Here is a 24,644-nt window from a genome sequence, read left to right as displayed (position 1 = left end):
CCTTACCATGTTTCCCATAATAGTCTCTTTCAAACATAGCACAGGGATTCACACAACGTAAGTGCTCAATAAATATTTGTGTAGTAAAAGAAACTGAGGTTTAGAATGATCGTGTTATTTACCCAAAGATACTGCCCAATAAAATATTGACAGAGCTAGGATTTAACTTCAGCGTCCATTCTCTTAATTATTAAATAACATTGCCTTTGTCTAAAGACTGTTTTAGCAAATAGACCTGTTTTCCTTCAGAGTTACAACTGTATATGTTTTTAAAACTCCCCAAATACTTTGAGGATAAGATTCAAGAATCAAAGAGATCATTGGGATTTTTGAAAATGGGAAGGAGAAGGTCAAGAAAGGTCAGTGAAGCATTTAAACTTGGGCTGAAGTTGGTATTCTTTGTAGCCTGATAGTGTGGGGGAGTGAAAGGAAACAGCACAGTTTATAGGCTGCTTCAACTGAACTTACTCCCTCAACCTTGTGGGGTCAACTCTAAATATATGGGAGGTCTGTTCCTTTCTCTCTACCCATTATTTAGACTTTATCCAGGTCATTTAATCTCTCAGTTCTCTGCTCCATAAAGTGTGAAAAATAACAGCTGCTCTGATCTACCATGAGCATGCCCAGCTATTCTGGGATCATATTTGGAAATGTTTTAAGCTCTCTGGAGAAGGGTAAACTAGTTGATGGCATTACACTGCTCTTCTGTACATTTACCTGGTCAATATCACACTCTAATGAATGAACGTCCTCAAGTGGTGAATGAAATAGCAGCATAGTCTATGGGGAAAATACCCACACATACACTCCAAATCATCCGAGGCCCCAATTTTTTTCCTGGTCGTGACTCCTTATATCAAGTTGGAGAGATCTATTTTATCAGAGAAAGTGCAGGAGTCTTGGGTTGGGTGCATGGTCTCGGAAATCCTGAAGTAATTCTGAACGAATATCTGGCTGTGGGTACATGATTTATGTTTATACTGTTTTTTACAATTTGCACAGCATTTTCACTTATTGTCTTATGTACTCTCTATTACAAGTCCTACCTTCCACAGTAAAATCAGAAGTTTAGTTTACAATGGATGTTCAACTAACATTACCTGTCTTTAATTCCTTCAAATATTTATTCCCAACTACAAATCTCTGGAGAGATCAAACAAGGCAAAAAAAAAAAAAAAATCTTGCAGTTTAATGATTTTGGTGCCATTTGCCAAAGGAATAAATTGATGGTCATTTGGCTTGTGTCTGCCTTAAGTTGGACACAAGTTGAGTAGTGCATACAACCTCATAGGAGATTGTTAACATTCCTCATGTGCTTATTTTGGATAGGAACAAAGAGCTCTTTGAGGTCTCAGACACTCCCTCAGATACTCTGGGCACCTCAAAATAAAAGGAGTAGCCAAGATAAAAATTATGTTGAAGTAGTTTGCTTCTGTACTGAGGCCCTCAATAGTGGTAACTATACAAACTCAGGTAAGGTTCAATAATTTATTTCTCTGGCCAACATATGGGAGAAACTCTCAGGCTGAGTGACTTTACTTTCCCTTCAGATGCTCCGTGCTCATCTGTATCTCGCTTTGGATGGTAATGGATGCATTTGTGTTGAACAGCATCTTTGCTTCAATAAATAAAAAATGGCAGGGGTAAATTTAAATTCTTTCTTTTCATTTTTCCTAATGAGAACTGAATATTTGGTTCTCTATTGTATTGCTATTATTTATGATCATTAATATTTTATTTGATGTGCATCCGTGTCTTCATGTGTAAAAAATGCAAGGGCCACAGAAGCAAAAAGAATACTTATCATTTAAGCTTTTCATATAATATCATTTCAGAGCTGTTATAATGGCCATTTTCTGTTTGTAATACAACATTCCTTTTAGAAACCACTGTACTTGTAGCTTTCTCCGACCTATTAAAATATCAAAGAAGATGCTTCTCTCTTCTTTAACTCTCTTAACCTCTAAAAAGGCAAGGTATCTTACTAATATGTTATTTGCAAGTATATTTGAAAAATGAGGTCAAGTGAAACAGATCCCACTACTTATAAGAATAGAAAGAAGAGTTGAGGTTGGCTTCAGTGAACAAGAAATACCATGGCTTAATCAGAATTCAGGTTCCTGAATACAATGGACTTCTTTTCCAGGTATTGGAAATCTATCGTGATAGAAATCTATCATGGCAGTTTTTGACAACCGTTTAACAATTCGTATAATAGAACTCAGTGTGATTATGAAGACAAAGTCTTTGGAATTTTTGCCAGGAAGGTAATGTCCATCTTCTAGGATGCAGAGTTATCACCAAATAACCAACTTATGAAATAATAGAGTGGGACGCCTGGGTGACTCAGTCGGTTGAGGGTCCAACTCTTGATTTCAGCTCAGGTCATGATCTCACTAGTTTGTGATTGCAGGCCCCGCATCAGGCTCTGTGCTGACAGCATGGAGCCTGCTTGGGATTCTATCTCTCCCTCTCTCTCTCTGCCCATCCCCAGCTTGTGCATGTTCTCTCTGTCTCAAAATAAATAAATGATGAAAAAAAAAACTTAAAAAAAATAGAGCAATAACCAAATATCTACCTGGGAAAACAAGAAATCCGGTGGGAGTGGGGGTGGGGAAAGGAGCATAATGGCCAATGTGTGTGGTAGCTAGCCTCTAAGATGACACCAGTAATACCTGCCTCCTGATATTCTTGCTGTGTATAGTCTTCTCCCCTACTGAATAAGGCTGACTGGTGTAATCAATAGGATATTGTTGCATGATGGCTTATGATTTCCAAGACTAGGCCATAAAAGATGTATGACTTCTGTTTTGCTCACTCTTGGACCATTCACTCTGGGGGAAGCCAGCTGCCATGTTGTGAGATCGCTCAAGCAGTCCTATGGTATGAGGATTTTCATTTCCCTCCCTTCCTCCCTCCCTCCCTCCTCCCTCCCTCCTTCTTTCTTTCTTTCTTTCTTTCTTTCTTTCTTTCTTTCTTTCTTTCCTTCTTTCCTTCTTTCCTTCCTTCCTTTCACCTGCCTTTTTATTTAAATTCCAGTTAGTTAACATACAGTGTAATATTAGTTTCAGATATACAATTTAGTGATTCAACACTTCCATACAACACCTGGTGCTCATCACAGCAAGTGCACTCTTTAATTCACATCACCTATTTAACCCATCCCCCACTCATCTCTCCTCTGATAACCATCAATTTGTTTTCTATAGTTAAGTTTCTTGGTTTGCCTTTCTGTCTCTCCCCTGCCCCACCATGATCTTTTGGTTTGTTTCTTAAATTCCACATGAGTGAAATCATGTGGTATTTGTCTTTCTCTGACTGACTTATTTTGTTTAGCATAATACTCTCTAGCTCCATCCACATTTTTGCAAATGGCATTATTTCGTTCTTTTTTATAGAAGAGTAATATTCCATTATATTTATATAGCACTTCCTTGTTATCCATTCATCATTCAATGGACATTTGGTCTCTTTCCATAATTTTGCTATTGTTGTTAATGCTGTTATAAACATCAGGATTTATGTATCCCTTCAAATTAGTATTTTTGTATCCTTTGGGTAAATACCTAGTGGTGCAATTGCTGAACTGTAGGGTAGTTCTATATTTAACTTTTTGAGGAATTTCTATACTGTTTCCCAGAGTGGCTACATCAGTTGCATTCCCACCAACAGTATAAGAGGGTTCTCCTTTCTCCACATTCTCACAAAAACCTCTTGTATCCTGTGTTGTTAATGCTAGCCATTCTGATTGGTGTGAGGTGATATCTCATTGCAATTTTGATTTGTATTTCCCTGATGATGAGTGACAATGACCATCTTTTCATGTGTCTGTTAGCCATCTGTATGTCTGGCCATCTGTGTGTCTCCTTTAAACGTCTATTCATGTCTTTTGCCCATTTCTTAACTGGATTATTTGTGTTTTGGGTGTTGAGTTTGATAAGTTCTTTATATATTTTGGATACTAACTCTTTATCAGATAGGTCATTTGCAAATATCTTCTCCCATTCTGAAGGTTGCCTTTTCATTTTGTTGATGGTTTCCTTTGCTGTGTACAAGCTTTTTACTTTTATGAAATCCCCATAGTTTGTTTTTGCTTTTGTTTCTCTTGCCTCAGGAGACCTATCTAGTAAGAAGTTGTTATGGTCAAGGTCAAAGAGATTATTTCCTATGTTCTTCTCTAGGATTTTAATGGTTTTCTGTCTCACATTTAGGTCTTTCATCCATTTTTAACTTATTTTTGTGAATAGTGTAAGAAAGTGGTACATTTTCATTCTTTGCATGTCATTGTCCAGTTTTCCCAACACGATTTGTTGAAGACTGTCTTTTTTCCAATGGAAAAAATATCTTTCCTGCTTTGTCAAAGATCAATTGGTTGTTTAGTTGTGGATTCATTTCTGGGTTTTCTATTCTGTGTTACTGATCTAAGCATCTATTTTTGTGCCAGTACCATACTGTCTTGATCACTACAGCTTGTAATGTAACTTGAAGTCCAGAAATGTGATGCCTCCAGCTTTGCCGTTCTTTTTCAAGGTTGCCTTGGCTATTCAGAGTCTTTTGTGGTTCCGTACAAATCTTGGAACCACATTGTTTCCATTGTTTGTTCTAGCTCCATGAAAAATGCTGTTGGTATTTTGATAGGGATTGCATTAAATATGCAGATTCGTTTGAGTAATATAGACATTTTAACAATATTTTTTTCTTCTAATCTGAGAGCAGGGAATGTCTTTCCATTTTTTTTTGCATCATCTTCAATTTATTTCATAAGTGTCCTATAGTTTTCAGAGTAGAGATCTTTTATCTCTTTGGTTAGATTTATTTCTAAGTATCTTATGGTTTTGAATGCAATTGGCAATGGGATTGATTCCTTGATTTCTCTTTCTACTGCTTCATTATTAGTGTATAGAAATGCAACAGACTTCTGCACATTGATTTTGTATCCTGCGACTTTATGGAATTTGTGTATCAGTTTTAGCCATTTTTTGGTGGAGTTTCATGTTATCTTCAAATAGTATCATGTTATCTTCAAATAGTGGAAGTTTGACTTCCTTGCTGATTTGGATGCCTTTTATTTCTTTTTGTTGTCTGATTGCTGTGGCTAGGACTTCCAAACTATGTTAAATAACAGTGGTGAGAGTGGACATCCCTGTCTTGTTCCTAACCATAGAGGAAAGCTCTCAGTTTTTCCCCATTGAGGATATTAGCTGTGGGTATTTTGTGTTAGAGGTATGTTCCCTCTAACCCTACTTTGTTGAGGGTTTTTATCATGAATGGATGTTGTACTTTGTCCAATGCTTTTTCTGCATCTATTGAAAGGATTGTATGGCTCTTATCCTTTCTTTTATTGTTATACATCTTGTTGATTAATTTGTGAATACTGAACCACCCTTAAAGCCCAGGAAAAAATACCACTTGATCATATAATGTACTGTTGGATTTTGTTTGCTAGTATTTTATGGAGAATTTTTGCATCCATGTTCATCAGGGATATTGACCTGTAGTTCTCTTTTTTAGTGGAGTCTTTGTCTGGTTCTGGTATCAGGGTAATGCTGGCCTCATGGAATGAACTTGGAAGTTTTCTTTCCATTTCTATATTTTGGAATAGTTTGAGAAAAATAGGTATTAACTCTTCTTTAAACGTTTGGTAGAATTCACCTGGTCCTGGTCCTGAGTTTTTGATATGTTGGAAAATTTTTGATTACTGGTTCAATTTCTCTTATCAGTTTTTCAAGTTTTCTATTTCTTCCTGTTTCAGTTTTGGTAGTTTTTATGCTTTAGAAGTTTATCCATTTCTTCCAGGTTGTCCAATTTGTTGGCATATAGTTTTTAATAATATTCTTTTAAAATGTTTGTACTTCTGTAGTGCTGATTGTTATTTCTCCTCTCTTATTTGTGATTTTATTTATTTGGGTCCTGTTTTCTTTTTGACAAGCCTGGATAGGAGTTTATCCATTTTATTAATTTTTTTCAAAGGACCAACCTTGATTTCATTGATATGTTCTATTGTTTTTTTTTAGTTTCTATATAATTTATTTCTGCTCTAATTTTTATTATTTCCTTCCTCCTGCTGGCTTTAGGCTTTGTTTGTTGTTCTTTTTCCAGCTCCTTTAGGTGTAAGTTTAGATTGTTTCTTCGAGATTTTTTTTGTTTCTTAAGGTTGGCCTATAATTGCCATGTACTTCTCTTTTAGGACTGCTTTTGCTGCATTCCAAAGGTTTTGGACTGTTGTGTTTTCATTTTTATTTGTTTCCATGTATTTTTAAATTGCTTCTTGGCTTTCCTGGTTGACCCATTCATTGTTTAGTAGGATGTTGTTTAACCTCCATATATTTGTGGTCTTTCCAAATTTTTTATTGTGGTTAACTTCAAGTTTCATAGTGTTGTGTTCAGAAAGTATGTGTGGTATGATCTCAGTCTTTTTGTATTTGTCAAGGGCTGATTTGTGACCTAGTATGTGATCCATTCTGGAGAATGTCCCATGTACACTGGAAAAGAATACGTATTCTATTGCTTTATGATGGAATTTCCTGAATATATATGCTAAGTCCATCTGGTCCAGTGTGTCAAAGCTGCTGTTTCCTTGTTGATTTTCTGCTTAGATTATCTGTCCATTGCTGTAAGGGGGTGTTAAGATCCCCTACTATCATTGTATTATTATCAGTGAGCTCCTTTATATTTGTTATTAATTGTTTTTATATTTTGGGGTGCGTAAATATTTACAATGTTAGATCTGCTTGTTGGATTGTCCTCTTTATTATGATATAGTGACCTTTTTCATCTCTTGTTATAGTCTTTGGTTTAAAATATAGTTTGTCTGATATAAGCATTGTTACTCCATCTTTCTTTTGAAGTCCATTCACATGATAAATGTTCCTCCATTCCCTCACTTTCAATTTTTTTATAATTTTTATTTATTTTTGAGAGAGAGAGAGACAGAGCACAAGTGGGGGAGGGGTAGAGACAGAGAGGGAGACACAGAATCTGAAGCAGGCTCCAGGCTCTGAGCTGTCAGCACAGCTGACATTTAGTCTATTTATATTTAGAGTAATTATTGATATGTATTTAGTGCCATTTTATTACTTGTTTTGTCATTGTTTCTGGAGATTTTCTCTATTCCATTCTTGACTTTGTTACTTTTGGTCTTTCTTTTCCACTCAAAGAGTCTCCTTTAATATTTCTTGCAGGGCTCATTTAGTGGTCATGAACTCACCATTAGTTTTTGTCTGTGAAACTCTCTCTTCTTCTATTCTGAATGATAGCCTTGCTGGATAGAATACTCTTGGCTGCATATTTTTTCCCATTCAGCATGTTGAATATACCATGCCACTCTCTTCTGGCTTGTTTCTGTGGACAGATCTGCAGTTTGCCTTTTGAGTCTTCCCTTGTAAATTAGGGGCTTCTTTCATCTTGCTGCTTTTAGGATTCTTTCTTTATTACTATATTTTGCAAATTTAATTATAATATGTCTTGTTGGCTGGCCTTTGTTGATTTTTTTTTTTTTTTGCTTTTGTTGATTTTGATGAGAGTTCTCTGTGCCTCCTGGGTCTGGATGTCTGTTTCCTTCCACAGATTAGGAAATTTCCTCAAATTTTCTGCCCCTTTCCCTCTCACTTCTTCTTCTGGGACTCCTATGATAAGAATGTTATCATGTTTGATGGAGTTGCTGAGTTCCCTTATTCTTGTGTTCCATAATTCTTCTTTGTCTGTTTTGTTCAGCTTCATTATTTTTCATTATTTTATCTCCCATATCATTTATTTCTCTACTTCTTCCATCCTTGTGTTCATTGCAGCAAGTCTGTTTCAAATCTTAGTTATTACATTTTTCATTTCTGACAGATTGTTTTTAACTCCTTTATCTCTGTGCTAAGGAAGTCTTGAAGTCTTCCGTTCTTTTCTCAAGCGCAGCAAGTATCCCTATGATTGTTGCTTTATATTCTCCATCAGGCATATTACTTCAATCTGTTTGGCTTAGATCTCTGGCTGTGACCTTATCTTGTTGTCCCATTTGGGACGAATTCCTCCATATTGGCAATTGTCTAACCTCTGTCTTCTTCTGTGTTAGAAAAGCCTGTTATGTTTCCTGCTCCTGAGAGTAATGGCTTTATGAAGAAGAGGTCATATAGTGTCCAGGGCCTGGTGCTTCAAGGAGTGTCTCTGATGTGTGCTGCATGCACTCTGCTGCTGTGATTTTAGCTGCTCTTTCAGGGTAGTCATCTGCTAGTCTCCTTGCCTGCTGTGGGCCATGTTTGGTCCTTGGCCAGAGTGGGGTGAGTTTTAACTAGGTGTGCTCTGGTCTGCTTGTGAAATGAGACCTGATACTACTTCTACTAGAAACAAAGCCTTGCAGAAATCTCTGGTCAGGAGACGTGGTGTGGCCAGGGGTTTCTGCTGGTCTTCCGGAGAAGAGACCCACTGTGCTGGGACTGAGGCCAGCATGACCAAGAAGGGCAATCCCGCCAGAGCACAGGGTGTGGGACTTGGTACAAGCAGGTTAGGCAGCCAGTGTCGGCACTGCACTGCTTACCACAGGTGGTTCTGTGCTTTTGCTGAGGAGCAGGGGAGGGAAATGGAGCCAGTTAGCTCCTTTGTCCCTAGAGCGGGGTCTCCATCCTTGCTGCTCTCAGAGAAGCACTCCAAAAAGAGTGAATAATCTCCTTCCTGTGTATCCCAGGTGTTTTTCAGATTGCTGTTTCCATGCGGTCTGCCTCCGGATTTTTTGCCTGCCTTCTTTCCAGGAGCAGTGCTGTGCCTTGGGGCTCTACCCCAGCCAGGCCGCTGACTTTTAAAGCTCCAGGCTTTAGGGACATGGTGTGGCAGGGACCTGCGCTGGTCTTCCGGGGGAGCATCTTGCCACACTGGGATGGATGCGGGTTTGAAAGAGAAGGGCAGTCATGCCAGAGCACAGGGATGTGGGACTCGGAACAAGGAGGCTAGGCAGCCAGTGTCAGTCCCCGCTGCCCGCTGCAGATGGCTCCGCGCCTACGCTGAGGGTGGAGGGGAGGGAAATGACACCCGCTGGCTTCTTTGTCCCCAGAGAGGTGCCTCTATGAACACAACCTCCCATGGACACACTGCGAGAAGAGCCAGTAACCTCCCCACTGTATGCCCGATGTGTTTCCACATTGCCTGCCCCGGGGGTGTTTGCCTGCCTTCTCCCAGGTGCAGTGCAGCGCCCTCAAGGTTCTAACCCGACCTAGTCCCCGGCCTCTAAAATTCCAGTCTTGAAGCCCCACCTGTTTCAAGAACTCCCCCAAATCAGCCTCTCTCATTTTCCCAACCAATGGCTTTGGGGAAATTTTCTCCTTGTGCATTCCCCTGGGTGCTCCTCTCTTGCCTTTCTCTGAGACCAGGGCTGCCTCCCCTCTACAACACCCTCAATCTCTTTCTCCCCCAAACCATGTCTCCATACTTCCTACCTTCCTTGATGCGGTTTCTTCTCTCTCTTTCGTTGTGGAGTTTGTTCTGCCAGTCTTCGGGGTGATTTCTGGGATATTCAGAATGATTGGATAGTTATCTAGTTGTGTTCATGGGATGAGAGAAGCCTAGGGTTTTCCTACTATGGCGCCTCTGAGCTCCCCCCCTCCCAAAACACAGACCTTAAAAAGAGAGGGCATTGAAACAGTGATAGAAAAAGAAGAGTTGTATCCAGGGACCCCTCAGATGAATTTTGAAACAAAAAAGAGTCTGTGATAGAGCTGGGTTCTAGGCAAAAAAGCAGGTAAGTTGCCAGGTGAAGGGAAGATGATATAAACTGCCAATCAAGAACTTCCTGATTTTCACTTCACTTTGGGGTTCCTGTGTCTTTATCTAGGGGAGTGCATTGTCATGTAAGTATTTTAAGAAGGGTTATGAAAACGAGGCTCCAGAAATGTGTGTGTGTGTGTGTGTGTGTGTGTGTGTGTGTTTTAAAGACACTTAAAAAGGACTCCTGTTGTTTTCCACAAATTACCCAGTGTTTGCCTACTGAGTTATCTGGTGTAATTCTTAACGAGTCCTTTAAGCTACCATCAAATGAATAGTCAAATATCATGGGGAAAACTATTGAATTTTAATTTTCCATGATCTTTGAAATGAGATTTTGACCTCATGTTTAAAAGTTCCCTTATGACAGCTTTAACTACATTTTTTTTTAATGAGACTTAACAAATAATAAAGAAAAATTTAGAAATCCAAATCTTACCAGAGCACATAAAACCAACTCATTCCTCTGGGTCCTCCTTGGTGCTTTCTGGATTGGCCCAAGGCATCCCATGTATCATAAGCACCCTTAGACTCGGGGGAAGAAGGTAGAGACTGCAACTTTTCAATCCACTTTTCACATAATCTGAATAATGTGCTTTTCATGGTGATTAAAGAGCATGGAAAAAGTCAGATGATCACTGCCTTCAGGGAAGTTACATGCTTCTAAAAAAAAGGATGAAAATGACTACATCACGAAAATGCAGAGGCCCGTGCGAGGGGCGCGGTTGATGCTCCACTCTAAAAGTCCTCAGCCTGTCTCTGAGGACTTCCTCATGCTGCAGCTCTGCTCCATGGGATTCTTGCTGCTTCTCCACTGGCTCTCTGACCCACAGCAGCTTGCTGAACCTGCCTGCAGGGAAGCTCCAGAAACACCGGGTTTGGGGCACCACCCGGGTAAACATTCGACCAATGAGAAGTGGAAGCTTGTGGATAAGAACCCCAGCCTCCCCAGCCTTCAGGGGTTCCAGCAGGATCAGGCCCTGCTGCCTTCAGTGGTTACTCCCTCTTTAATTCACTCTTGATTGGCTTTGCCCGTCCCTGTTTGCTTTACCCACTCTTGAGAGTGAGTTCTAAGTAAACTGGGCTACATGTGAACACACAGGTGCCAGGGAAGCTGCAGGAGTTGGTGGGATCACCTGAGCATTGTGTACAACCAGAAGACTTAGGAGCATTAACCTGGAGATGTGAAATGGAGAAAGGGGAGCCATAGTGATTTTAAAGAGTGACCAGTCACCTGGAAGCCAAGGAAAGCTTCAGAGAGGCCTAGTGAGATAAAGACGGAATGTGTCTTTGTCGAAAAAGACCAGTGAGATATGAAAAAAGGCAAAACTAATCTATGGTTCAAGAAGTCAAGGAATTGGTGGTGACTAGAACAGGCAGAAGGGCCCTTCCCTTTCTTGATTTGGGTGCTGCTGAGCTGTGTACGTTAAGTTCGTGAAGAAACATCAAGCTGCCTATTTATCACATAGGCACTTTCTGTAGGTATGTTATATCGTAATAAAAAGTGTAAAAGAACCATAGGTAGGTCACTTTAGGTAGAGGGACTGGAAACCAGATGGCAGTAGGTTGTAGAGCAACTACAATGTGAAAAAGGAAAAACAGAATACCCCGAAGAAGCTTGGCTATCAATTGTCTATTGCTGGGTCACAAACTATCCCAAAACGTAGGGGCTTATGACAGTGACTGTTTTACTTGCTTATAATTCTGTGGGTCAGCCATTTTGGCTGGGCTCAGCTGAGCAGTTCTTCTGCTTGTTTCCTTGGTGGTTCGACTGGGTCGGGGTGATCTAGCCCAGCCTCACCCCCATGTCAGGTAGTTGGTGCTGGCTGTAATCTGGTCCTCTCTCTTGGCTTGGTCTCTCCTCACTTGGTGACAGCATTTTAGAAGGATAAGAGTGGAAGCTATAGTCTTCCTGGGGCATAGGCTTGAATGTTGCAGTGTCACTGCTGCCGTGTTCTATTGGTCAAAGCAAATCATAAGCCCAGCCCTGGTTTAACAATAGGGAATGGTGGGGACAATGGGGACCTAGACAGCACATGCCTCGTCTGAAGGGGACAGCTGTTTGGCACCAACAAGATTGGATGCCATGTGGCCCACTGTTCCTAGATATTCTGATTTTGCATGAAAGTCAGAAACCTAAAACGTTCTGTGAAATCTCTCAATTTTTATACATAGCAACTAATTCACAATCTTAAACAACATTATGTGGTCCAAATAAATATGCCCATGAGCTTGATGCAGCCTGTGAGCCTTGAGCTTATAACCTCTGCCTTGGATTATAGCAAGATTTAGAATAGGAAAGACCATCATTCTCCAAATAAAAGTGGAAACAGATTTAAGAAATCTACACTCTCTCTTTGGCCTGTAGGGCATCAGTTCGTAACTTTTGGTTTATTTCTGCCATGTAGGAGACCAACAATGCAAGCATGATAGGAATTTGGAGAAAGCCACCCATTATTTCCTCCCCTTAGACACCTCTCTCTGCCCTCCCTCCAGCTTAGAACTTCCACTTAGAGATTAGTATTATTCTCATTTATTTTATCTATTTTATTTTTTTCTGGGTTTATTTATCTATTTTTTATTTTTTTAAATATAATTTATTGTCAAATTGGCTAACATACAGTGTATACAGTGTGCTCTTTGTTTTGGGGGTAAATTCCATGATTCATCACTTACATACAACACCCAGTGCTCATCCCAACAAGTCCCTCCTCAATGTCCATCACCCATTTTCCTCTCTCTCCCCCGCCCCCATCAACCCTCAGTTTGTTCTCTGTATTTAAGAGTCTCTTGTTGTTTGCCTACCTCCCTCTCTGAAACTATTTTTTTCCTCTTCCCTTCCCCCAGGTCTTCTATTAAGTTTCTCAAGTTCCACATATGAGTGAAAACATATGATATGTTTTTCTCTGAATGATTTATTTTACTTAGCATAATAGCCTCCAGTTCCATCCATGTTGCTGCAAATAGCAGAATTTCATTCTTTCTCATGGCCAAGTAGTATTCCACTGTATTGTATAAACCACATCTTCTTTATCCATTCATCAGTTGATGGACATTTAAGCTCTTAGTTATTTTTTCAAATTGAAGTATAGTTGGCATATAATATCCTATTACTTTCAGACATACAACATAGTGATTCAACATTTTTATAAATTATAAAATGATCTAGAAGTTACTATCATTTTCTTGCCTTCTGGAAGTGTGAAAGAAGTTCAGACTATGGATGTGGGCATGGGGTGTGTTGTCCTCTCCATTCAAGATGGCCTGCCTCAACTTTCAGAAAGTGGATGAAAGGCATCTGCTGCAGCTTGATCAAAAACACCTACTGTGTGAGGGGCATTGTGCTTTTACTCAGGTAACTCCGTGGCCTCCCTGGCTGAGTCCTTATTACTGCATTTGAAGACTTCAGAGAGGATGATTTGCTCGCAGAGTCCCACTGCTGGCAAGTGGCAGGGTAGAGCTTTGGGGTGAGCTCTTGAATGCTGAAGCCCATGCTTTTCCCACTGGTGTTTGCTTCAGTCCCACACCTATACCTCATGCACATGGGAGTTGTATGTAAGCCTCCAGAGTCTTGAATTGGGGGGAAAGGCAGCCTTAGGGCCATGACGACATCCTGAATATGGAACTACAAAGCTACAGAATAAGCTAAAACATGTAAAGTGTTTAGAAGAGGCCCCGGCCAAGACAGTTGTTGGGCACTCCCAACTCACTAGAATGTGGGCACCATCAAGGGCCACCTGGTCTGTTCACTGATGCACCCCAGCACTCCCACTGGCTTTGCTCAAATATGTGCTTATTAGAAGCTGGCTGGGTCTTTTATTTTTTAATTAAAAAATGTTTTTTAATGTTTATTTTTGAGAGAGAGAGCGAGCAGGGGGGTGGGCAGAGAGAGAGGGAGGGAGACACAGAATGCAAAGCAAGCTCCAGGCTCCGAGCTACTAGCCCAGAACCTGATGTAGGGCTTGAACCTATAAACCGTGAGATCGTGACCTGAGCCACACAGGCACCGCTGTCTTGGTCTTTTAAAAGAAATTCGCCACATCACTACATCATCATACCTCATAAGTGACAGAGGCCTGGGAGTTGCAGAGGATGCTGAGACTCTGAGGCTCACCTTCATGGGGACCCATGACTGTTGTGTGGGGTAGAACTCCACAGACACACATTTCTGTCTCAAGGTCAGACTTGAGACAAAAACCTCTGTGCAGAATGAGGAATCTGGTTTGCAAATGAAGGGACACTGCTGATTTCACACTTTTAATTATTTAATTAATGAGTATTTACATTTTTAAAAAAGCAGTTAAGGGACCAGGTGTAGAGAGCATTGATTGTGAAGCAGGGAATGGATACACATATCATTTCCAATGCTTCACAGATGGAAAATTCAGGGGAAATTGAGTCTCCTGAGTTCATGGTTCTCATTCAACACAAATCCTTCAGCCTATCCATCGTCTTTTTTTTTTTTTTTGAACACTTGAGTTACAAACATTGTCACCCATGTATGACTATAAGTCCTCAGCTGGGAGAGGCCTGCTTTAGCTGACAACATCTCTTTCCAGAACCAAAAACCATGTGATTTTATTCCTGGAAGGACTTGACCTTGTTCTTAGAATAAATCCATTGTCATATGTTGGGCTCTGGGATAGGGAGACTTGAAAACCTTCTTATGGAAGAGGTTAAAACTCATCCAAATCTGCTTGGTTGAGGTACTCTGTCTGGACATTCTCTGCTCTCTCTGGAGGAAGGATCAGCAGGCTCTTCTTAAAGATGGTGAATATTTTAAGATTGTGGATCATTTGGTCATGAATGCATGTAAATGAATGGACATGGCTGTGTTCAAATAGAGCTTTACTTACAAAAACAGGAGGCCCCGCTTGGTTTGCCAAGTGCTGCAGTAGAGGTGAGGCTCGGAGCCTGAGTTCTGTCCAGAATATCTAAATGTTCTGAATGGATGTCCATTGCCAAGTATGTTTTCTGTGTCAGTAACATGTGCTCCAACTGCAATACTTCGTTATGAGGTTTTAGAACAGTTTACGAGAAGATCTGTACCTTTCGCCCAGACTATTTTGTGTGAAGGATCCGAGTAGATATACATTAGGAGGGCATGATGTTCTATTCCCTAGTGGGGAGCAGAATTAGGGTGACATTCACTTATGTGCATTTATCTAGAATAAAGCGAGCAATTATAGTTGCTTGGGGATAGGAAAGAGTAACTAAGCCTGGATTTTGGTTGAATTGCCATTCTAGTCTCTGACTTTACACCTTCCAAATGATCAGCATGACAAATTTTCATTTATCTTGTGTTTGATGACTTTTTTTAAGTTAAAAATTAAAAATAGTATTAGGGCAAAAAATAACCTGTAAGAAATTAAGCGATAAAATGTTTGGCTCCTTTCATGAATGCTTCCAATCTCAAGTCAGAGTCTGTACTATCTCACGTGTGAATTGAATGCCATTAGGAATCATTTTATGGTACCTGCCCACCCCCCTAAAAATAATGTAAATTCCCTGACTTTTCACCTGCAACTTTTTGAGAGATGTTGATGAATTCCTTTTCCAGTGAATTTCTAGATTCAAGAATTTCTCAACGCTCATCCATTTTAAATTTCCAAGCTGCCAGTAGTAATTGGTCTCAGAGGATCTTGCAAGGAAATAAAAAATATATTCCTAAGCACACTTAAAGTCCTTTAGCATTTGCTCGTTTTATACAAGAGAGAGTAGAGAGGGATGAAAAGATGTGAAGGATCCTCTTTACCCTGCTATAGAGGGTGACAGACATCAGAAAAGGCTCAAGTGCCACATCAGATTGGGGATGTTAAAAAGAACGATTACCTCTGTTAAAAAAAAATAATAATATTTTGTCAGTCACTTAAAAGTAGAAGTTAAAATGCAGATTCGTCGTGGAGGCCTAATTTTTTTTTTCCCCGGAAACTCTTTCCTTGTCCTCTAAAACGTTTTACATAATAAGGAGGTGCTCTGCATGGGGCCAGAGGCTGAAGGAAGGAGGAGTCAGGAGATGCAGAAAGAAGTGTAGGTTCTTCAAGTCTACACAAATTTATTCGCAGATGGTCTTAATCTGCAGAAAGGCTTCTCAGCTTGCCGTTTTCCTCTGGGAGACTGTTCGTTCATGATATATTACAATTGCTCAAGTTTTTACATAAGAGATTAACTCTTCATGTTTTTGACTACCTACAGATGAAATTTTTTTCCAAAGGTGTTAGTAAAATAAAACCATTATTTTGTATTACAATGTGCCCCTCGATTATCTAATGGCCACCTCTCCAAGCCTCTGCATGATGCATCAGAGCTGAGAGTTAAGAACATTACAAGGAAGGGTAAATCACCGAGTGGACACTGAATACAGAGCAAATGCCTGCATCAGACCTGCTATGTTGAGTATCCTCCAACAACTAAGCTTGGATAACCTGAATAGCTTTGCTAGCTACCCTACTTTCTACCATTCGTTTCGTATGATCAGAGGATTTTTTTCCTTCTTGAAAACAAAATTATTACAGAGATGATCAGAGTATTGGGTACAGCATTTATAGGTGCTTCAGAGGATTACAGTCAATTTAAAATGTTGAGCAGATTCATAAAATGTTGAGCCTTTGCAAGGCTTTGAATCCTTTGCATTTTAAAGTTGATATCAGGTATTGCAATGTTAAAGTATTTGAACTTCTATTAGGTAGTAGCGGTGTCGGGATGATGGGTAATTAGGCCGTGCAGTACACCTCGTGTCCACGTTCCATGTGACTTCTGCAGAATGCTGCGCTATGTAAGCTGCTATTGCAAATAGGCAACTATTGCGTGGAATGTTCCATAATATCCGCCAAGTAAAGCCAGTAGCCTCCCATCTTTGCAGATAAACATCTTGCCTTTGAGGAGATGCAGGGGAAAGAAAACTTGCCACTGAAACCAACAGTAAGATTTCTTGTCTGAGACTCCATAAATCTGTCATTTCATTAGCTCTCCCCTCGACTTCGTTGATTCACCTAACAAAGAGTTACTAAGCCCCTCCTATGTGCCAGGTACTGTTTCAGCTCTGCAGATACACTAGGAACAAAACACGGCAAAGTCTCTGCCCTGTGGAGCTTACATTCAAGCAGGGGGAGACAGATGAGCACATGAGTACATCACACGACATCTCCTGCCTGAAATCTGTTTACTGCATCTCCTTGCATTTGGACAATGTTGAAGTCAAGGGAGAGGCCAGTAATGAACCACAGCAATTTCATTAGTCCTGCCTCCACCATCTCTCAGTTGAGTGAAACTCAAGTGAGTCCTTCAAACAATCTGGGCCTCAGTTTCCTCATCTATAAAATGGGGAGAGGTTGGCTTATGTGATTTTTTTTTAAAAGAGAAGGGGTGCTTTTAGGCTTTTATTTTTCATGGTGTTAAAGGAGCATCTTGCACAAAATCAAAAGCCAGCATGTTGACTGTTCTACAGTTTACAAAATATTTAAAAGTAAACTATAAGACATCCTTAGGTATTCCATATACACTCAGCACTTTCAATGCCAATCTAAACTTCATAAATAGCAAATGTCTTATGTACAGCTGCGATAGAATGAAGTCATTTTTCACCATCTTCAGCTATCTGAGAAACTATTTATTCATAAAGCACAGTTCTACCTCATTGGTCTGAAATGTTCTCTGGCTGTGAAATCCTTTTGTGAGTGTGACACTCTCTCCTACCCACCCAGATTATTGACTTTGTGCTCCTGTTTAACCTTTTCCATTGGCCTATTAGCTCCACGAAAATGGATTGGGTCCTTGCCTCTTTGAAGAATGGCTCAAATGAGGTTCTGCCCAGGTAATCCATACGTGTGTGATCAATGCCCCCACACCATGTTTTATGAGCACAGGCCTTTTGGGAACCTACATCAGCTCTTTAGGCTAGAAGAATAGTTCTGCTTTGTAAAATTAGAGCTATGGTGTACCAAAGGGTATGCTAGAATTCAGAAAGGAAAAACGGGTTTCCAGAACAATTCATAGACCAGGACGATGTGAATTAATAAAGATCCTAACCTCTTTAGAAGCCTGGTGGAATGTTAATGTATATTGAATAATGCAAGTTAAGTAGCACATCTTTTGCAATCAATTATTTTCTTAAAGAAGATAACATAGCTAGAGAGCTGAATGTCAACTAAGGTTAGGCTCCTAACTTATTAATGTGGTAGGAGTTACGAAGCCTCTGATTCTCTTGAAAGACAAAATGCATTCACTGGTCTGATTTTCAAATGCAGAAACTCAAATTTCAATCAGTCCAGCAGCTAAGGATGATAGGACATTTTCCAGGACTATAAGAAATCTCCTCTTCTTGTCTGAATCAGATCCCTGCTGACACCTTGGAGGTTTCTGAAGGCTGCATGCTCTGAGTTTTATCAGTTGCTGTGTAATGAAATATCCTACATATGTTTTCAAATTTGATCAGGTGGGCCCTATCAAAAGAACATATCTTGTCACTGCCTTTGGAGCAAAGTGAAATCTCTGCCTCAATAACCAAATTTAATTCCTTCCTATTCCTCTGTGGTGTTAAGATCTATAGTGTCAATGTTATCAGAAGTGCCTAACGTGGGCTGCTATGTACATAGCATCTGCCCTGTGCCTTCAGTCACTGAAAAGGAATAAGGCCCACATCTTGGGTGAGTAAACACTATGACTTCAGGATCAGATGGGCAGGGGTATCTCAAGTAACCTTGAAGAGCCTGGAAGCAGCCTCACAACATCTTCTATTATTAAACGATGTCTCAAACGGTGTCTGTATGCACTATGAAATGAGGGTAGGTCCAGCAGTCACCAGCTGCATAAATGAAGGTCAGAGGAGAACAAAAAGGTTTAGACAATTTTTGGCCACCTGGATCACAGGTACAGGTAAATTCTTGTTAGTAAAGGAAATGCATTTTGATGTACATCATGGAATTTGAGTATGTGTTTAAGTTGTTGAGCATATGCTACCATTAAGAATGCAGTCCCTTTTTACAAGGATAAGCATGAGGAATTATAAAGCCCACCTGATGTTCAGCATCCTTCTATCAGTAGGACCACAGCCCTGCCCAGCCAATCCAAAGGGTCTGTGGGTTGGATACAATAGTGCATCAGGGCTGGCTTTGGCTGTGAGGGTCTCCAGAAAGTCACTGTGTGTGCAGTGTACCTTTCAAGGTGGGAGTCCTTGAGCTGCAAATGAATAGAACCCTTAAGTCCAAACCTCTGTGGGCACTATGGCTTCTTTGGTTCCAACGGAAGGCAGTAGGCTTTCTTCAGACAAGAAATAAAAGGGGAATTGCACCAAGAACCCACGGATCTTTTTCAGTTCTTCCTCGGCTCTAATGGGATCCTCCTTTGCTAATATGGGCTTGCTAATAAAGTCTCTCAATTGAATTAAATTGTGTACTTCATCATTGGGAAGGCACCGGAACACCTGATTAAAACACAAATGGGAAGAAACTAGGTCATTAAGTCTAAAAGGAAAGATATCCCCTTATGGAAAAATACTAATTCCAACAGACAAAATCTTTGCTTTATGAAACACGTATTAGTTTTATGCTACAGCACAGACCTCACTGAAGAATTGCTTCTCTTATTTGCTCCAAAGAAACTACTAGATTTGTTTCCATCCAAAAAAAAGTCATAGATAGATCCTTCTATATGATCTACACAAGTCATTGACTTCAGGATAAAGTCAAGCTAGTGGTACAGGAATTCCACTGATGTTATTCCACACTAAGGTTAAGTTTTTGGATAATATGGATAATAATTCCCCCAATTTCACTGGAGGTTCTGCTCTAAGAGGAAAATTGCATGTTATATTTTCTCTTAGCTTTTTATTTTCAAAAATGTTCATATCTGTACCTGTATGAAAGTTATCAATTGCACACTTATTTTGCTAATTGAAAATGAGCTTCATATATCAGCATACTTCCCTCCTGAACACTTCAGCATGTATTAAGGATAAGGATGCACCTATATGACCACAATGCCATTCTCATGCCTCAGAAAATCAATTCCAAGTCATTTAAGATATAGTCCATATTCAGATTTTCCCTATTATTATTCCCTAAATGCTTTCTATAGCTGCTATCCTACCCTCCCCCCAAGGATCCAAACAAGGCTGTGCACTGCATTTTTAAAATTACATTAAAAAAAATTTTTTTTAATGTTTATTTTTGAGAGAGAGAGCGAGCGAGCTCGAGAGAGGAAGGGCCAGAGAGAGAGAGGGAGACACGGAATCTGAAGCAGGCTCCAGGCTTGGAGCTGTCAGCACAGAGCCTGATGCGGGGCTCGAACTCACAAACTGTGAGATCATGACCTGAGCCAAAGTCGGACGCTTAACCGACTGAGCCACCCAGGCACCCCTAAAATTACATTTTAAAATATTCCATGCACATGACCTATTTGATCATGGCCTTGAGTCCTCAGTATGAAATAAGGCTATGTAGATTGTCATGTTTCATTAGGAATGATGAATTCTCCATCCTGGAAGGGACTCTGGCAGTCATGAAGAAGAAAAACACATTCTTAATGCAATTTCTGAAAGATGGTCAGTGGATCTCAGCTTGAATATTTTCTGTGACAGAAAACTGGCTACTTCATGAAGTAACCTGTTCCACTGTTGGACACCTCTTGACTCTTCTACATTTTTTTTATCATAACCACGGACAAAACTTACCAAAAGATACATTTGGCTTCCCTAACATATGGAGCTGGTTTTAAAACGCCCTTCCAAAATGAGAGCTGTCCAACAGAGGAAGTGTTTCATTATTAATAAGTTTCATCATAAGGATGGATGCCATTTACTATGCACTATGTGCTAACTGCATTTAAAAGACTATTCTTTATTTTCATAACCGCCCTATCCCTCTCAGTTTATAGAAGAAAGGAGGGCTCAGAAAGTCAAATCACTACACACAAAATTGTATCACCAGCAAGTGGGCGAGCTGAGTTGTACCCCAGTCTGACTCATTTTAGGATCCCATCTGCTTCTTTTCTCTTTGTCGCTAGACATGTCCAAAGGCTGGATAACCACCTGCTAAGGATGCTCATGATGGGATCCCAGCGTCAGATCAGAGATCAGAATGTCACTAATGTCTCTTTGAAACCATAATCCATGATACTTTTTGGCTTTGTTTTTCAATGTCTACAAAGAGGTATTTTATTACAACTTGGAAATGTACCAGTTTTTTACACTCATTAAGAATACTCTGTCCCAATAATATGCAGAAATAATGACGTGCTTTTGTGACGTGATTCAATTAAAAAAGGTGGCGGTGATATGCAAACCTCACCTTATCATAAATTGTAGCATTTCGAGCTGCCGTTGCAACCCATACCTCCTTGAAGAATTTGTCACTCACTGGATCCTGAATGTTTTCGCTTGGGTCAGAAAGATAGCCAAGGACAACCCTGAAATACAAGCACCCTGTGAAATGAGTAACTGACATAAAGAAGTTTGCAGCAGGAATTGTTTCAAATAGTAATGCAATTCAGGCACTCAACCAGAGAAGTCCATTTTTTTTTTAAAGAAAATCAAAGAAGCCATTAAAACTGTGTGTGTGTGTGTGTGTGTGTGTGTGTGTGTGTAAAACCTTAGCTGCAAAACAAAACAAAACAAAACCTAAGTTGTTTGATGCTTGAAAGTCTTAACTATTGGATAGACAGAAAGACCTTAATTTAGTTCCAAGAGAATCCTTGGAATTTGGCCTAAGGGGGTGAGAACCTTGGAGAATAGGGTTAGCATTCAAGACATGGGCCAGCAAATGTGCTAAACCCTTTCCAAGAACTGTCTCAGTAAATCCTCAATAATCTCATAAGGAAGCCACTATTATTATCTTCATTTTACAAATAAGGGAACTAAGGCACAGAGAGGATAAGTAATTTGTTCAAGGTCATACAGCTGGTAAGCTGCAGATAGATCTGGGACTCCAGACCATCTGACTCCAAAACCTGTGTTCTTAACCACAATGATGTATCCCTTTCTCCTCCCTCCCTCCCCTTTTCCCTCCCTTCTCCCCTTCCTCCCTTCCTCCCTTCCTCCCTTCTCTTGGGCCAAGAACAATGCCAAACTCTAGGGTACAGAAATGAATACAAAAGACGTGGAGCCTTTTTGGGTAAAGTTAAATTTAATGGGGAAGAGCAACAATGAATAAATAGTCATCCTTAAAAAGAATGAATGAAAATACTGAGTATGCTTTAAAAGCATGAGATGGGGGTAGTCAAGGGGTGTTCCCCCACCCTTCCTGTTTACCTGACCCCACCTCCTATCTTTTAGGATTTGGTGCAAGTTTCCCCCTTGATTCCTGGCTTCCCCTTCTCTCATCTCCCATTTTTCTTTCAGTCCCCAGAAATGTGAATCTTCTTCTTCTGCTCCCCCACTGCACTTTACCTATGCTTTGTTTTATCAGAACACCTGCAGTCCTTTATACACTTTTTGTTTTTAGCAGCTCTCTGTACCACTTCTAGCATGTGAATTCTTTAAGAGAGCATGACTTGGCTACTCTCGTATCCCCAGAGTGCCTGGCAAAAAAGAAACCACATACTAGATGTTGTCTGACTTGATCCTATATAAGCGGTGGTCTAGAAATAACAAGAAATTCTCAAGCAAAGCAAGCTAAGTTTTAGAGGTTGTATTTGAAAATGATAAAAGCCCCTGTGTTTATAGAAGGCCCTGGAGTAAAAAAACAAAAACAAACGAACAAACAAAAAACAGGTACACACCTCAAGCCTGTGAGGCAGACGGTGCAGGGTTCCCATTTTGCAGACGGGAAGCTAAAGTTTGGAGACATACTACTAACAGAGCGAGATTTCAAACGAGTCTAAAGCCCTTTCTCACATGCCTGATAGGTTCGAAGAAGATCAAAAAGGCTAGTGTTACACTGAAAACAGAAGTAAGGAAATAGGTCTTAGAAGGACTTTGTATTTTACACTGAGTGAAACTGGGACAGACTGCAAACACTGGAGCAGAGGAGTGGCAGGACCTGATTGACATATGAAAACACAGCTGCTGTATTGAGAGCAGGGCAAGGGTTGTAGCAGGGAGGACACTTAGGACTTCCTGCAGTAATCTTGGTGACAGATGACGGTGGCCTGGGCGGTGGAGAGGCAGGCAGAGCCATCAGGTTTTACTGATAAAGTAGACGTATGATGCGGGAACAAGTGAAGCATCAGGGATGGCTAAAAGGGTTTGGCTTGGGGGAGCCTGGATGGCTGAGTCGGTAAAGCGTCCGACTTCAGCTCAGGTCACGATCTTGCAGGTTGTGAGTTCGAGCCCCATGTCAGGCTCTGTGCTGACAGCTCACAGCCTGGAGCCTGCTTTGGAGTCTGTGTCTCCCTCTCTCTGCCCCTCCCCCGCTCATCTCTCTGTGTCTCTCTCTCTCAAAAATAAACAAACATTAATTTTTTTTTTTTTTTAAAAAAGGGTTTTGGCTTGAGTAACAGATGAATGTAGTTGCCATTGGCCGACATGGGGACTTCTGTTGGTAGGGCCAGCTAGTGGGAGAAGACCAGGAATTGGATTTTGAACCTGTTGCGACTCCCATTAAACATTCATGTGGTAATGCAAAGTAGGCAGCTGGAGAAACAAATCTGGAGTTTGGGAGACAGGGCCTGGCTGGAGATAGAAATTTGAGAATTGTCCCCATGTTTATGTTCATAAAGCCGTGGGACCTTAACTGAGTTTACCAAAGGAGTGAGTATAGGACCTGGTATGCCTCAACGGTGGGGAAGAGGAGGAGCATCCAGGGAGCCTGGAGAAAAGCCACGATGTCATGTCCCCGAACCATGAGAACTGTGTCAACTTCAGAGGAGAATTGACTGTTGGATTCAACACTGTGGAGGTCATTCTATTGTCACCCTCTCTGTATTTAAATATATGTAGATTTACATCGTCATTTTTTAAAATTTTATTTTATTTTTTTTTAATTTTGAGAGAGAGACAGGGGGCAAGCCAGGGAGGGGCAGGAGCCAGTGAAACAGAATTCCAAGCAGGCTCCATGCTGTCAGCACAGAGCCTGATGCAGGGCTCGAGCTCACGAACCAGGAGATCATGACCTGAGCTGAAGTCAACAGTCAGATGCTTAACCAACTGAGCCACCCAGGCACCCCTATATCATCATTTTTAATGGTTGCAAAATCCCATAATGTGAAATTTCTTTAACCGATTATTTTATTATGACCTTTTGGATGGTTTCCAACTTTTCATTGTTGGGAGCACCTTTACAATGAACATAATTTATTCATCATGTAGAATCCTTTGTGAATTTGTATGATTACTTCACCAGGAGAAATTTTAGAATTAAAATTTACTTCCAGAAAGGCTGTTCTGGCACATACACTGTAACTGTGCATATGTTCCCCAGTCATCTCCAACTTTATTAACTTCTGAAAAAGCTCAGCCAGGTTTACAGGGATAAAAGGACATCTCTTTTTAGTTTCAGTCTGCACTTTTCCCACTGTATAAAAATTCTGTAAAATAAATGGATTTGGCACTATGGGCTCACTAGGATTTTCAGGGTTTTACAACCTCAAAATTTTATGTCTACTTCAAATAATGTCTCCTTCAAACTACATAGGAATAACTTTTGAAAAAAAGGATCTAAGGGGTGATGTTTGCACACAGATGCCGGCTGTTCCTAAGACCCAAAGCAAAATGCGACTGCACCACATTTGAAAGCCAGTGCAAGTTATGACAATGTATCACTTATAACAATACCTTTGATGGGGATCAGATACAACCAGCTGAAAACTTGGCCAAAAGAATATCTCTGTGACTTTGCTTTTAAATGAAAACAAGAGGTGACACAATGTGTCCACCAAGGTATCAGTTAAGAGCTTGTTTGTAGAATACGTATTTAAGTAAGTCTACAATAGATCATTTTTAATGATTTTTTTGTTTTATTTTATTTTGAGAG

General features: G+C 40.3%; 1 protein-coding gene and 1 long non-coding RNA gene across 9 annotated transcripts in view; one reads left to right on the top strand and one right to left on the bottom strand.

Moving 5' to 3' along the window:
* LOC113599769 (uncharacterized) overlaps nucleotides 1–24,644 on the top strand; it is a 58,106-nt gene that overhangs the window by 21,843 nt on the left and 11,619 nt on the right. The gene's annotated exons all lie outside the window — the stretch shown is intronic.
* PLD1 (phospholipase D1) overlaps nucleotides 12,275–24,644 on the bottom strand; it is a 204,939-nt gene continuing 192,569 nt past the window's right edge. For all 7 annotated transcript variants that reach the window (XM_027061438.2, XM_027061439.2, XM_053221207.1 and 4 more), the window contains 2 exons: nucleotides 21,024–21,141; nucleotides 12,275–19,159 (listed from right to left, as the gene is read on the bottom strand). In XM_027061438.2, coding sequence (XP_026917239.1) covers nucleotides 18,935–19,159; nucleotides 21,024–21,141 — 343 coding nt within the window. In that variant the 3' untranslated portion in view covers nucleotides 12,275–18,934. The remainder of the gene's footprint in view (nucleotides 19,160–21,023; nucleotides 21,142–24,644) is intronic.

Source organism: Acinonyx jubatus, chromosome C2 (assembly GCF_027475565.1).
Source record: "Acinonyx jubatus isolate Ajub_Pintada_27869175 chromosome C2, VMU_Ajub_asm_v1.0, whole genome shotgun sequence".
Taxonomy (NCBI): Eukaryota; Metazoa; Chordata; class Mammalia; order Carnivora; family Felidae; genus Acinonyx; species Acinonyx jubatus.
This window is presented reverse-complemented; position numbering and strand designations above follow the sequence as displayed.